The sequence below is a fragment of the Microcebus murinus genome, chromosome 6 (assembly GCF_040939455.1).
Source record: "Microcebus murinus isolate Inina chromosome 6, M.murinus_Inina_mat1.0, whole genome shotgun sequence".
In the NCBI taxonomy this organism is placed as follows: Eukaryota; Metazoa; Chordata; class Mammalia; order Primates; family Cheirogaleidae; genus Microcebus; species Microcebus murinus.
In genome coordinates, this window is record NC_134109.1 from 27,376,368 (window position 1) to 27,390,300 (window position 13,933).

At 43.7% G+C, this 13,933-nt stretch overlaps 2 protein-coding genes across 5 annotated transcripts; one reads left to right on the forward strand and one right to left on the reverse strand.

Moving 5' to 3' along the window:
- Positions 1–158: 158 nt before the first annotated feature.
- On the reverse strand, positions 159–1,519 carry ISCA2 (iron-sulfur cluster assembly 2). 2 transcript variants are annotated; one of them, XM_012742019.2, is made up of 4 exons: positions 1,394–1,519; positions 1,084–1,186; positions 864–979; positions 159–420 (listed from the first exon to the last, which is right to left on the reverse strand). In XM_012742019.2, exons 1-4 carry the CDS (start codon positions 1,462–1,464, stop codon positions 246–248), a joined length of 465 nt encoding a protein of 154 aa, XP_012597473.1. In that variant the 5' UTR covers positions 1,465–1,519; the 3' UTR covers positions 159–245. The 2 variants fall into 2 exon arrangements, with proteins under 2 accessions (XP_012597473.1, XP_012597481.1); XM_012742027.2 differs by having other exon boundaries at positions 850–979.
- Positions 1,520–1,836: 317 nt separating this feature from the next.
- NPC2 (NPC intracellular cholesterol transporter 2) lies at positions 1,837–13,109 on the forward strand. 3 transcript variants are annotated; one of them, XM_012741995.3, is made up of 5 exons: positions 1,837–2,022; positions 8,215–8,322; positions 10,016–10,188; positions 12,267–12,384; positions 12,650–13,109. In XM_012741995.3, the coding sequence occupies exons 1-4, from the start codon at positions 1,941–1,943 to the stop codon at positions 12,351–12,353; spliced, it is 450 nt and encodes a 149-aa protein (XP_012597449.2). In that variant the 5' UTR covers positions 1,837–1,940; the 3' UTR covers positions 12,354–12,384; positions 12,650–13,109. The 3 variants fall into 3 exon arrangements, with proteins under 3 accessions (XP_012597449.2, XP_012597456.2, XP_012597464.2); XM_012742002.3 differs by having other exon boundaries at positions 12,654–13,109; XM_012742010.2 differs by having other exon boundaries at positions 1,839–2,022; positions 12,267–13,109.
- The last annotated feature ends 824 nt before the right edge of the window (positions 13,110–13,933 follow it).

The window sequence follows — 13,933 nt, forward strand, 5'->3', positions numbered from 1 at the left end:
TCTGAGGTAACAGCATCTGGAGGCTTGGCCTTAGCATTGGCAGTCGGAGGGAGGGATGCAGAATTAAGCCAAGAGTAAAAGCTTCACATTCTGAAAATAATAGTGGCAAAACGCAATACTCCTGGACTGAGGGAAATAAAATTAAGAGAGGGACATGATTAGAAGGAAACCTCTAGAATTGTGCTAATCCCAGTTTCCTCAAATTGGTACAACTGGTGGCAATCTCAGGGTCACCAATGATCACATCAAAGTTTAACAGAGAAGGATGACCCACAGGAGCAGCCTTGCTGTGCTTGAGGATTGTTCAACACTTGAAATGAGCTTCGGATCAGTTCTTGGCTGAAGTCCACCTGGGCTCCTTTCACGAAGGCCAAGCTATCAGAGTCAACCACCACTCTTGCCCCACCCTGTTCAAATACCCTGAAAAGACATGAGGAAGGCATTAATGAGTATCACAAGCACCAAAAAACCCAACACACTCTGAGCCCAGAGGTGTACATACTCTGTTTTCTGAAGTACAAAGGGACAATTCCTTATTACCTCTAACAAGTGCTGATTTTCTTTGGGTCAAACCGATTCAATGGAGTGAGTACTGGGGAATGTTTAAGGACTTAGGCCTGGAATCTAGTCCAGTCTGACTCTCTATCTACTACCCTACAGACCTAAACAGGCCAATTTTTCTCTTATAGCTTAATTATTTTGAATCAAGACAACAAATCATTGCTGCAGCCTCACTGTGTGAGAAGAGCAGTGTTAACCATCCTTAGCAAACCCTCTAAAACGTCAAACAAAAGTGCACCAGAAACTGGAGACACTTTTTTCCCTACCGTTCATCCTCTGAGGACCCACCCCTTCCTCCTTGCCTGTCGTCGGGGTTGATAACTGTATCCAGTGAAAATTTGTATTGGAATCCGGAGCATCCACCTCCCTCCACTTGCAGCCTGAGGAATTCTGACCCTTCGGTGATTTCCAGAAGCCTCTGAAATGCAGGAAGGGGGATCAAGATTGCCAGGTAATGGGAGTTAAAAGAGTTGACGAAGGGGAGGTCGCCTGGGTACCGCCGCCTTGCCTCCTGCCTCCTACCTGGACGCAGCTGTCCGTGAGGCGGATCTGTCCTTCGCCTGCCTCGGGCCTGGAGGATGACGCTTCCCAACTCGACTTACGTCCTAGGGAGGACGCGAGAAGCCTGCGGCGCAAGAGAGAAGCATGAGTCCAGGAGCAGACGGCGACCTGGAGACGCTTATCTGGAGAGACAGCCTCACGCCAAACCAGGACACCCCCATCTGGACGGCCTCATACCAAACCCTCACCTCCCCCGCGGGCCTTAATTTCCCCGTTGTCCTGGAGGTGCAGAACCTAACACCGCTCCCGGGTGCCCTTCTAGCCTTGATACCTGCCCTTCGGCCAGGGGGTGATCACTCTCAGGGCCGCAGCCTTCAGGGACAACCCCAGGGCGGCCGCCATCTTCGCCACAAGCTCCGCCCCTCGCGTCGCCTTATTCCCCAACTGCACCGCCTGGGCCTCTGGAGGCGGGAGAATGGGACAGAGGGCGGGTCCTCGAGGATGCCCCGCCCCCTAGCGTGCCTATTGGGTAATGCGGAGGGAGAAAGGGCTTGATTGGCTAGAAATGCTCCCGATTGCGGAAATGGAGACGCACCAATAAGGCCGAAGCAGAGCGCTAAGAGGTGGAGCGGGGCGGGGCCGGAGATGACCTCTGCGCTGACAAGATTGGCGGAGATAGTGGGCTTCTGAGCCGGACCGAGCTGGAGCTGGTTCCCCGGAGCCATGGGCGGGGCGTGGGCGGGGTGCGGGCGGGCCTCCGTGGTTGCTGGTGACAGGTCGCCTGACTGGGCTCCTCCCCGGGCCCACCCCCATAGGTTTATCTTGTGACCGCGGGCGCCGAGTCTTCTGTCTTCGAGCTTGGAACCTCCTTATCCGCGATGAGTTTCCTGGACGCTGCATTTCTGGTCCTGGCGCTCAGCACCGCCGCCCAGGCCGAGCCCGTGCAGTTCAAGGACTGCGGTGAGCCCTGGGCCCGCCCGAGGTTCCCGCACCCTCTGCGGAAGCCGGGGCCAGAGCCGCGCTGAGCCCCCCGGGCTGGGTTGGGCGGGTCCCTCGGGTGGTCTGGGTCAGCCAGGGTCTCCCAGTGGAGTGGGCTGGGTTGGGGGAGAAGGTGCCCGCCTCGATTAATCCCCACCGCGCACAACTTTGTCTCTTTCCTTGGAGTTCGTATTTTGGAGTCCCTGACACTCCTGGAAGTGGGGCCTTTTGCCGAAGTTTCCTAGAGTTTGTAGGGCAGACAACAGAAGGTCCGTATGGAGCCCCAAGGTTGCGGGGAGGGGTGCAGAACTTCTCTTTATGTCTTGTATCTTCGGTTCTCCTCCACCACCCTTTGCTTTTCAATTTCCTTTTTGCTGACAAGTCAGAAGTCAATTTCCCTTTTCATAATTTATTCTGTTAAAAATAGGGCTTCCTTTGGGCTATGGAATCTTGTGATTCTTAATCAGTTTTTCCTCCTACAAAACTTGTGACACATAATTCCCTCTCTCCGCTGGGGTTGGAATCTTTGTTGAAAAATACAACAGGGGGTAGAAATTCTGAATGTCTTCTTCAGTCAAGTCTATGGAATTAATGTTGGAGCAGAACTCCAACAATTCTGTTCGAAGGTGGAGGCGGAGAAAAAGATGCAATGATCGATGAAAGAGGCTTGCAACTGGTTTCGTAGTTGAAAGAAAGTATGGAGATAGTATAGTCAAATATTGAATTCCAGAGATATTAGGTATCCTACCTGAACTCACACAGCAGAATGGGGAACCAGAGTAAGTTTGCTTCTTTCTATCCAGTACCCAGGTAATAGTAACTGCTCCACAAAGATTAGTTGAAAAAGTAAATAAGGGACTATGTACTCTTTCCACCTAATCATCAAAATTCATGTTGAGGCCAAAGCAAGGTTGAGGATTAGGGGACAGGATTGATTAAGGAATAGACTGCTGGCCTGTTAACACTTAACAAATGCTGCTCTATTGAATTAGGAGACTGGCACCTGAAAGATGCTATTATTTCTTCAAATTACTGCCTTTCCTTCCATTAAACTTGTGGCCAACATTTGGATAAAGACACTGTTTTAATTCTTTTTTTTTTTTTGAGAAAAAGTCTCACTCCGTTGCCCAGGCTAGAGTGCCGTGGCATCAGCCTAGCTCACAGCAACCTCAAACTCCTGGCTCAAGCGATCTTTCTGCCTCAGTCTCCCAGGTAGCTGGGACTACAGGCATGCACCACCATGCCTGGCTAATTTTTTCTATTTTTGGTAAAGACAGGGTCTCACTCTTGCTCAGGCTGGTCTGAACTCCTGAGCTCAAACCATCCACCTGCCTCGGCCTCCCAGAGTGCTAGGATTATAGGCATGAGCCACCGCACCCGGCCTACCATATTAATTTGATTAACTCATTTAGTCCTCACGATCTGTTTTGCAGATGAGGAAACTGAGACATGTAGAGAAACTTGCCCAAGATCTCACAGCTAGTAAGTGGTGGGAAACTGGTGGATCTTCATGAGCCACTTTGGGTTTCATTGATAACATTTAAAAAAAAAGAAGAAGAAGAAAGGAAATAAATTCTGAATTATTCTATTCATTTGAAAAAAGCAGGAATACACTTATGGGAAGACTTTAAAGGGAAGGAAGTTTTCAGTTACAGATTTTCAATTTACTTTTGAATTGGGAAATAGAAAGTAAAAACTTAAGCGCCCACATCAAAAGATTTTGTGTTCCACTCTACAGCCACCTTCCCTGGGGTGGGATTTCCTCAAGTGAGAAATGGGGCCAGGGAAATTAGTTTTGTAATGTTTGCAGATTACAGCTGAGGAGTTAGTTCTATTGACATTGGAAGCCCAAGAACCTCTTGTCAGTGAAATACTGGAAGAAAGAGCTATAAGTACTACCCGTTACTTACTTCCTACTAGATTATGTGAAAGAAGCCTTGAAAGAAGCTGGTAGAAGCTGGACGTGGAAAGCCTTAACATAAGCACTGATTTTCAATGGATCATTGATAGAAGTTCAGGATTTCTTTTTTTTTTTTTTACTGTCCACAGAAGATGGGATAGAGTGGAAGAGAGTACTTCTCACACTGTTTTGGGTGCTTAGAGTGTGTACAGTTTGAGAACTTTGCTGTGACGGAGAAGCAAGGGGGATAAAGGACTGCAAAGTATTATTCACAGACCTCGCTGGAGCAGTGGTCAATGTGATGACAGAGGTCATTTAAAGAGAGACCGTCACACCCAAGGGTAGGCACAGGCAGAGAAAGCAGAGTGCTTCTACTTGGTCTTCCCAGTGCATATCATACTTTCATTTATTTGTTTGTTTGTATTTATTTATTTTTCAGAGACAGAGTCTTGCTCTGTCACTCAGGCTGAAGTGCAGTGGCACAATCATAGCTCACTGCAACCCCAAATTCAAGCCATTCTCCTGCCTCAGCCTCCCCAGTAGCTGGGACAAGCGCACACCGCCGCCACCACCTGGCTAATTTTTTCTTGTAGAGACAGGGTCTCACTGTATTTCCAGGCTGGTCTTGAACTCCTGAGCTCATGCAATCCTCCCACCTTGGCGACCCAAAATGCTAGGATTACAAGTGTGAGCCACCGTGCCTGATGCGTACCATGCTTTTATAGTACTGAGCTAATCTGGGGACCATGTAGCAGATAATGTACTCTCACCCTGCATTTTGCCTTCTGTCTTCATGCATTCTACTTCTGAGACAGAAAGAATCCATTTTATTGGCTGGAAACATAATTTCTATCCACAAAGTATATCTGAGGTGAGTGGCCCAGCCTTTGCGTCAAAAGGGAACTTGCTAACCTACCCAGGAGGGGGAACTTGCTAACCTACCCAGGAGGAACTAAGCTGTTCTAGATTAAATTCATCGACTAAATCTGGATAAGATAACAGTAAACACTTATGTATCACTACTGTGTTCCAAACACTTATCTAAGCTGTGTGTATGTTAGCTCACCTATCCTATGATTACCCCCAGAGAGGTTGTTATCCTACCTTGACAGTAGCAGAGCTAGTGGAGAATTCAAACCCGAACATCAGGCTCCAGAGTCTGCCTCTCAGTGTTGATCGCTGAAAGGCAGAACTTAACTTACCCTGTTACGGGCACTGTTACCAGACAGTCCACTTGCATTCTCTCCCATTCAGCTGTCCGGATTCAGGACAGCTGGATGAGGAAATGGGATTTGTAAAGACTTGTATTTAAACAACCTTTTTTGCTAAAGCATTTATTTTGTACAAATAGCACTTCTGTCCTTGGTTAGACTGAGATTGAAAAAAAAGGAAAATATAAGGACACACTCTGCCTCAGAGATGCTTATTTTAGAGAACGCAGGTTTCCAAAGTGGAGTATACATCTTGTGTATTGTGGATGTGTGCTTACAATTATTCTCATTGGTGGGAGTGTATAGCCAAAGTTTAGAGACCACAGAGTGGGGAGACACTAAAGCGAGATTGAAAGATGGTGGGGGAGAGGTGGAAACAGTTTGAGAGTGACCAGTCTCAAGATTGCAAGTGGAAACAGTAGCACTTGAGTCATAGCTTGTATATCCTGTGTGCTGCTTTAAAATCCTGTATTGGGGCTGGGTGCGGTGGCTCACGCCTGTAATCCTAACACTCCGGGAGGCAGAGGCGGGTGGATCGTTAGAGCTCAGGAATTCGAGACCAGCCTGAGCAAGAGTGAGACTCCGTCTCTACTATAAAAATAGAAAGAAATTAATTGGCCAACTAGAAATATATAGAAAAAAATTAGCCGGGCACGGTGGCACATGCCTGTAGTCCCAGCTACCCGGGAGGCTGAGGCAGGATTGCTTGAGCCCAGGAGTTTGAGGTTGCTGTGAGCTAGGCTGATGCCATGGCACTCACTCTAGCCTGGGCAACAAAGCGAGACTCTGTCTCAAAAACAACAAAAAAAATCCTGTATTGGGATGAGAGGTGGCATGGGGGTATACCTTTCCCTGCTATAGCCCTCCCAGGATATAGAGCAGGGGAGCTGGCTCTAGATACTTCATAATTGGCTCAGCTCCTCTTTACCTATCAAATATGAACAGTTTTTAGGTCCTTTTAGAGAGAGTGTTAGTTCAGAGATTTGTGGAGAATGTCTAGTGTTATTCCTCAGTGCTTTGTTCTCTATCAGAGGACTCATGAGCTACACCAGGTTTGTGAGTCATAAATCAGTTTTGAAACTGCTTAGAAACATGGGTAAGTCATATGAATCCCATTTCTGACTATTCCTAGTACTTTCCTTCATCTGACCCTTATTTTTTAAACATATGCAATATTTACAAACATATTATTCCCAGGAGCTATAGCCAAGTAAGTATTTCAGAGGAAAAGAAACGTAGACTTAGGTAGCAGTATTCTTCTTTAACCCCACCGTACTTCTGCCATCTTGGCTGTGTGAAATGGCCCTGTTGGGAGTTAAGTTTCATTTGGGCCCTAAGCTTTTATTGGAACTATAAAGATCTCAACCCCTTGGTTCTTGGAAAAATCTTGCCTGGTACCTTAGGCAAGATTTGAGATAACTGCCTGTTATCTTTTGAGCCAAAGTATTTCATGACTCATAAGTGGGTAAGTGGGCCTTTTAGATTTTTTTCCCTCAAAGAACATGACTAAATAACTCAAGAAAACACAGAAGTGCAGTGGAGATGGTGTAGTTCCCAGTTCAGAAGTGGAAGGTCATTCCCAGTTCAGAGATAGTAGGTAGTTTCTCTGTTTAAGTCGTTCCTCTGTTAAAGATTAAGCTAGGAGTTCCTCTTAAATTCTATACTCTGCTTACTCGGAAATGAGTGGGCTTCTGAAATCAGCCTTATTTAAAAAGCCAAGACTGGGTGTTCTGACACTTTTCATTATTTTACCCACACCTTTAAGTATACTTTATTTCTCCAAGAAGTCAGTTTGGGGCAAAATAATGAAGAGATCCCAAGAAGACCAAATACTGGGCAAAGGATTTACCAGGAGTTTGTGGAAAGGATATAAAATCTGGGCAGAAGATATTTCACTGAAAATCACAAAGGATACGGGGGCTGAGCATCTAATATAGAAAGAGAAGAGTAGTGAGAGGCAGAGGTGACGCTGAATCGAGGGACCTGAAAAGACTCTTTTGATTGATTTTGATTCTGAATCTTCATCCTAAGTCTTCAGATAGTTCCTAGTTAGGAATTTCCTTGGGGTCTCCTTCCCTTTGTCACTATGGCTACATATTTAAAGCTTCCTTTGGGTTCCAGTAGCAAGGACTTCCAAGTCAGGCTGATCCCCTGAGTCCTGGATCTGCCCCTTCCAGGGGATGTGACCTTGGGCAAGTCACAGTAACCTTCCTGCTCTTCTATTTTCTAACCCCTAAAACAAGGATAATAAAACCCATTGCTGTGAGATGTTTTCTTCAGATGCCTTGGCTTTCCCGAATTCTTGCTACCCAAGGTGCAATTTCCTTAGGGTCTAAAAATAAATAACTCAGGAGCTAAAACCTCCTGGAGCCAGGAATTCCAAAGAGGTTCTCTCTGTTCCAAGATCTGCAGACTTTCTACCTGATAATACTGGACTCCCTACACCAGCATTTGCACTTATAGAACTTTGGGTGGAAAGATGGTGAAACTCATTCTCATCTTCCTTCTTGGAATTTGAGGCCCCAGGTTGCCTTTGGGCTATTTTTGCAGTTTTTCAAGTAGTGAACAACTCTCATAAAATTTACATGCTTATTCATGTACTAGAACATGAAGGGAAAAACAGGAATATTTTAATCAAAAGGAAAGTTGAAGCAAACATTTTCAAGGTTTAAGTTCAGATTGTGACCCCTTACCATTAAGAAGGCAAGACAAGAATCTAGGAACATTTGGAGTTTCTTTGGTTGTAGTTTAATCCCTTAAATATAATCTTTTGTGGACATGGTCTCAGGATATTATTTAGCTTGATAAATATTAACTTTCTCTTCATCAAGAAACCAACCAGCTCCCTTTTCATCTCATTTACAGACTATGATTTTAGCAGTAAGATGAATCAAGATTCTGACTTTTGACTGGACGTTTTCTTAAAGATTCCATTCCATGAAAGCAGTCAGAGGAGATCGAGCTCACCCTAACTAGGAGAGCAGGGCATCTTCCGACTAGGTGGTGGGCAGCCTACATGGTTTATTTTTCCTCTTATTCTAATTCATTTTTCTTTTTTTGTAGGTTCTATGGTTGGAGTTATAAAGGAAGTGAATGTGAGCCCATGCTCCACCCAGCCTTGCCAACTGAGCAAAGGACAGTCTTACAGTATCAATGTCACCTTCACCAGCAGTGAGTAAAAGTGGCTTTTACCCTGTGATTCATGCTAAAGCGTAACATAAATCTTAGGTATTAGAATGAGCATGGGAATGTGCGAGGAGGGGGATTGGTAGTCAGGAATTCTGTGACCTCCCTTCCTATTTGTGCAAAGCTACGGTTCACTATGCCCTTAGACAGCCTTCTCATACTGGTTTCCCATATACCTGTTGCCCAAAGTCCGTGGCTCCCAGACCCCTTTTAAGCAAGCAGGGAGATTTCCATGTGTTCACAGGTTGGAGAAAACAGTTTGGCTTTTCTCCATCCTGTCTTAGGCCATATTGCATAGCAGGCTTTTATGAGAACATCAGCTCTGTTTAGCTACAGACTGCAGAATATCAATACACACCCCAATTCTGTAAACCATGTTTATTCTGTAACCATGTTATCAAGAAATGTACTTCTTTCTAATCTTACCAAGTTCCTAAAGGGTACCTTTTTTATAGACCATGGATTGAAGACACGCAACACCAACTCTTCCAAAATGTTATTTTAAGCAGTATACTTTTCAGCTATTAAATTTACATCTTGCCTGACAATAAAGGTGCAATGACTACTGAACAAGCTCTGTAAGGTTTAGGGAACCTACTGGAGACCCAAGAAACAATCAAGAAATCTGAGCTGACCGGGCGAGGTGGCTCATGCCTGTAATCCTAGCACTCTGGGAGGCCGAGGCAGGAGGATCACTTGAGACCAGGAGTCTGAGGTTGCTGTGAGCTAGGCTGACACCACTGCACTCTAGTCCAGGCAACAGAGTAAGACTCTGTCTCAAAACAAAACAAAAACAAAAAAAGAAATCCGAGCTTTCTTCTCCAGTAATATTCAAGAAATATTATCAGAACTTGGTACTTTCTTGTACCACATTTATCACTTTCAGATTCCCAAGAATCTAGACCAATGTGAAATCTGTATTTCCAGACAGTGCATCTGCCTTGAATCCTTTCTTCATTTTCCATCCTATGGAAATAGACTAGATAGTCTAATAAGAAACCTCAAAGCTCCTGTTATCTCTTACGTAAGCCTGAAAACCCTCTAACTATTCACTCCCTATTTTCTTTCCTAGACTATACCTTCGCCCCTCTATTATTCCAAAAAAAAAAAAAAAATGCCTTCTAAACAAAATCCTTCCCAGCCCAGACAGGAAGAAACATATGGAACCAATTCTCTGGATCTCCACAATACTGCAATAGCAGCTCCTAAAGGGTACCTTTTTATAGACCATGGATTGAAGACACGCAACACACTTTGACAGAAGCTGATATAAATAGTAAACAGAAGTTTACTGCCAAAAATCGGTTGCCTTGTTGGATAAGGTTATTTACCGAGGTAGCTTTGATTCTCCTGAGAAGCTGTGAAAGGCAATGAAGAGCAAGGTTAAGAGCAAAGAACACAAGTCCTGTTGCTTCTTCTTTTTGTATAATTAATTCTTCTTTTATATAATTTTTCAAGTTCGGAGTGAATGCTTGTACTGTGCTAGATAAAGCACAGCTACAAAGAGAAATAGTCCCTAGGAATTAAGAGGCATGTGCATGATGATTTGCAGCCATAGCAATGCTGTTGCTTGAGATTATATTGATATCTGAAATTTTGATTTAGGGTTTGAAAATAGTCTGTTTTGGTTTAGGGGTTTTTTTTCACTGTCTGATTCTCTTTTTTTTTTTCCTCCTAGATACTCCATCTAAAAGTAGCAAAGCCTTTGTGCATGGCATCATAATGGGTGTCCCAGTTCCCTTTCCCATTCCTGAGCCTGATGGTTGTAAGAGTGGCATCAGCTGCCCCATCCAAAAAGACAAGACCTACAGCTACGTGAATAAACTACCCGTGAAGGGTGAATACCCCTCCGTAAGTGACACTGTTGTTGGAAACACTGGAGGCCTTGGGACTGGATTAGAAACTTGAGGGCAGAGATAGGTGTGAGTGTTAGGGTTTTTTATTGTGTCCCTTTGTTCTGGTGCTTTGCCTGGGCCTGAAGATCCCATTTTTACATATGATATTTTGCTTAATTCTCCACCCTATATAGCGTTGAGAGAAATTTGAGCCTTTGATGTTATGCAATGTGGACAGAGTCCACTCAACTAAGAAATATTACAGCCTACGTTTAGAGCTGGGTCTTATGACTCCAAAGGCTGTGCAGTGTTTAAAAATTTGGGCCAGATACCAAATAGTTTATGATCCAAGTGTTTCAGCATTGTTATCCAAAAATCCAGGTTTCTTCATTAATCCCACAACAAGAGAGCAGTAGTTTGTTAGCTCCATGGGGGAAAAGTAGCTTTTTCCACTCTCTTTCTCCCCTCTGACTCCCACCCTCACCTCTGGACACCTCACCTCCCTTTTTTTTATGCCAAGCACTTGTGAAGTGGATCCTGCGGGATGGGCCTGTGTTAAAGATATGAATCTTGAAACGAATGGAAGAAGTAAAGGGATTACCTTTTTCCATAAAGAAAAAAGAGCTGTATTCCTTTTTTTTTTTTTTTTTGAGACAGAATCTTGCTTTGTTGCCCAGGCTAGAGTGAGTGCCGTGGCGTCAGCCTAGCTCACAGCAACCTCAATCTCCTGGGTTCAAGCAATCCTCCTGCCTCAGCCTCCCGAGTAACTAGGACTATAGGCATGCGCCACCATGCCCGGCTAATTTTTTCTATATATATTAGTTGGCCAATTAATTTCTATTTATAGTAGAGATGGGGTCTCGCTCTTGCTCAGACTGGTTTCGAACTCCTGATCTCGAGCAATCCACCCACCTCGGCCTCCCAGAGTGCTAGGATTACAGGCGTGAGCCACCGTGCCCGGCCTAAGAGCTGTGTTTTTTGAAAGGAAGTCAAGTAGAACCCAGGAACAGGCTGGCCATTTATTTTTCTACAAGAGGCAAGTAATTAAAGAACACTCTAAAGGGACTCAAATACAAGGAGTCTGTGTTTAAGGGATGTTGGAGAGTTGGAGACCATCAAGGTCAGGGAGAGCTTTATAGATTAATTTGCAGGGTATCCGTATACTCATGGGCATTTCTAAACCTCAGTTATGTGTTCAGAGTGTCTGGTCAGGGCCTGATAGGCAGCAGGTGCTTAATGTCTCTTAAGTGAATTACATTTAATTTGAAAAACAGCTCAAACTGCTTAAGCACAAAGTGAAGCAGTAGTTAATGCATACTAGTCTTGAAAAACTTACAAAACAAGTGAGAATCTGGGTGTTATTATCACTCAAATGGTTTTCCATTGTGAAGAAACATTTGAGTACAAAAGAGAGGTTGTAACTAATGACAGATAAGCTAATGTCCACATAAGAAAGGACCCACAAAGTGTCAGTGAGTTATTAAGAATTAGAAGTGACAGCTCATAGTATACCTGTGATAAGTCAAGGAAGAGAGCTCTAATGAGTAGTTTAAGGAAGTTAACTGAAGGTGTATTGCTACAGGGGGTTGTTGTACTTAAAATTATTCATACAGCCATAGACTGCTTTGGACTATCCTTTGTGCATTGACATTTCCATTTCCAGCTAATGAGAAAGTTTTCTTAGACCTAGGAATGTAATTTTTTTCTCTCTCTGCTCTTCATTGTTACAGTTAGAAAAGGCTGGGTCAGATTGCCAAATACATAAGAAATTGTTTAAATGTATAATTATTATTCAATTGATATAAGAGGGAAAAGAATGCTTTAGAAATTATATTTGATAAATTAACTAGGTTAGTATGTGGTACTGCTAGCACCAAACCATAGGTATAACTTGGTTCACTCTTTCAAGTTTACGTCCACAGGCTGTGCCCATATCCTAAGTAGCATTCATGGTGGCATGATTTAAGAAGAAAAATATGAGGAATTAGGCAGTTTGTTTGTTACCATATACATCCAGGATACATAGTTAGGTCAATTATGGATGAAGATCAGGTCCTACTTTCATTTTTCCCAATTCTTTTTCTCTTTTTCCAGATAAAACTGGTGGTGGAGTGGGAACTTCGTGATGACCAAGACCGACGTCTCTTCTGCTGGGAAATCCCAATACAGATCAAAAGCTAGAGCTATTTGGTGCCAATGTATCTATCCAGGGGTGAGAGGGCATGGGTAGAGAGGGAAGGAGGAAGTGAGGGAAAAATTCAGACCTGAAACTAAATCAGTGTGTAAGATGAAAGGAATTGCAAGACTGTTGTTTTATGCCTCTCAGCTTCTAAAAGCATTTAAGACCCTATTTCCTGAGAGCTCAGAACTGTTGTCTTTGTAATATCTTTTATGAAAAGTTCGAAGGAAAGAAGAGAGAGTGCAACTGTAGGGATTTAATTGTCTTCTTTTTTTTTTTTTTTTGCTGTTGGAATAAGGAAGGCCCAAGCAGACAGAACACGACGGAGGTTGCTTAAGGATATCAGATGACTTGCCCTAGGGTTATGTCCCTCCCAGTGGAGGATGGGTTCCACTTCCATGTAGCTGGGACGGTACCTCTACAAGTTCCCCATCTCTAAGTGCCTCGTTGAGTTCAGTGCTTTCTGCTCAATGAGTCTGCTGACTCTTGACAACACCTCCGCCTCCGCGGCTTCAGCAGTGACTTGCTCTCCAGTGGTGTCCAGTGACTCATGGGAGAGGAGGTGTTCTACAGCAGAAATTCAGCTCTGGACGGCTGGTTCTCTCTGGTTGTCTCATGTCTCTTTTTCTACTTAAATGCAGCACTGGGTTAGCAGATGTTTGATTTTTTTTTTTTTAACAACATTAACTTTTGGTCTCTTTTTGCACCTGGAAATGTAACTTTGAATAAATAAAAACTCATCAGTCTTGTCTTCTGCATTTGAGCTGTGGTCACCTGCTTGTTTCAAAGTATGTCTCCCTAGAACTATAGAAGGCGGGAACTGGGGTTCCATGGTTCTGGAGTGCACTGAAGACATAACTTTTTCAGAAATTGTCTTTTTCCTCCTTTTTTCCCCAGTTACACCTTGTCTATGTTATATTAAAGGACCTATTTTCCTTTATTTTGCACAATCATATACCACCAGTCATGCTGGAAAGAAGCAGGTAATGCAAGCATCACTTAGTTGAATAATACCACCCCTGAAAGATTGAGGGAACTGGTATTTGAGGGGGCAGGTAGGGGAATAGGGGTTACAGGTTAGGATGAGGCATAGTGATCTTTTGGAACCCTCTACCATGTTGAGGAAAGCCTAGAAGCTTAAAGACAAAATATGAAGTTGAAGCAAGTAATGGCCAAATTAATTCAATCTTGGAATTTCCCACTCTGAAAGTACAAGTATAATCATGGGCATATATTTTACCATCTGTTTTGAATCAATGTACTATATCAATTAGCTTTAAGATGGCACAGAGATTACAGCCCTATTTGCTATTGAGTTGAATTACATGGAACTTGGAAGATCAACTGTTGTTAGGTTGGACAAAAGGAAGAAACTCTTAGGTGAGTTTGTACAAAGCGCTTATGAGCAAATAATTCATTTAGTCTGGTTCTTTTCATCCCTTAATTTCACTAGACCCTTGGGTCTCTTTGGCCTGTGAGTTTCCCAGGAAAACCACCAGGGGACAGCAATGGATCAGGAATAAAGTTAAACAGCCAAGGTTTACTAGCAAATGTCAGGAGCCTTTTAACCACTGTACTTTTT

What these genes read in the sequence shown, in the direction of transcription:
- ISCA2 (XM_012742019.2), bottom strand. Translation starts at nt 1,464, where the DNA reads ATGGCGGCCGCCCTGGGGTTGTCCCTGAAGGCTGCGGCCCTGAGAGTG. An exon ending in TCACGGACAGCTGCGTCCAG is followed by an intron (nt 980 to 1,083) that starts GTAGGAGGCAGG and finishes CCTGCATTTCAG; the next exon opens with AGGCTTCTGGAAATCACCGA. An exon ending in GTTATCAACCCCGACGACAG is followed by an intron (nt 421 to 863) that starts GCAAGGAGGAAG and finishes ATGTCTTTTCAG; the next exon opens with GGTATTTGAACAGGGTGGGG.
- NPC2 (XM_012741995.3), top strand. Translation starts at nt 1,941, where the DNA reads ATGAGTTTCCTGGACGCTGCATTTCTGGTCCTGGCGCTCAGCACCGCC. An exon ending in CAATGTCACCTTCACCAGCA is followed by an intron (nt 8,323 to 10,015) that starts GTGAGTAAAAGT and finishes TTTTCCTCCTAG; the next exon opens with ATACTCCATCTAAAAGTAGC. An exon ending in TGAAGGGTGAATACCCCTCC is followed by an intron (nt 10,189 to 12,266) that starts GTAAGTGACACT and finishes CTCTTTTTCCAG; the next exon opens with ATAAAACTGGTGGTGGAGTG.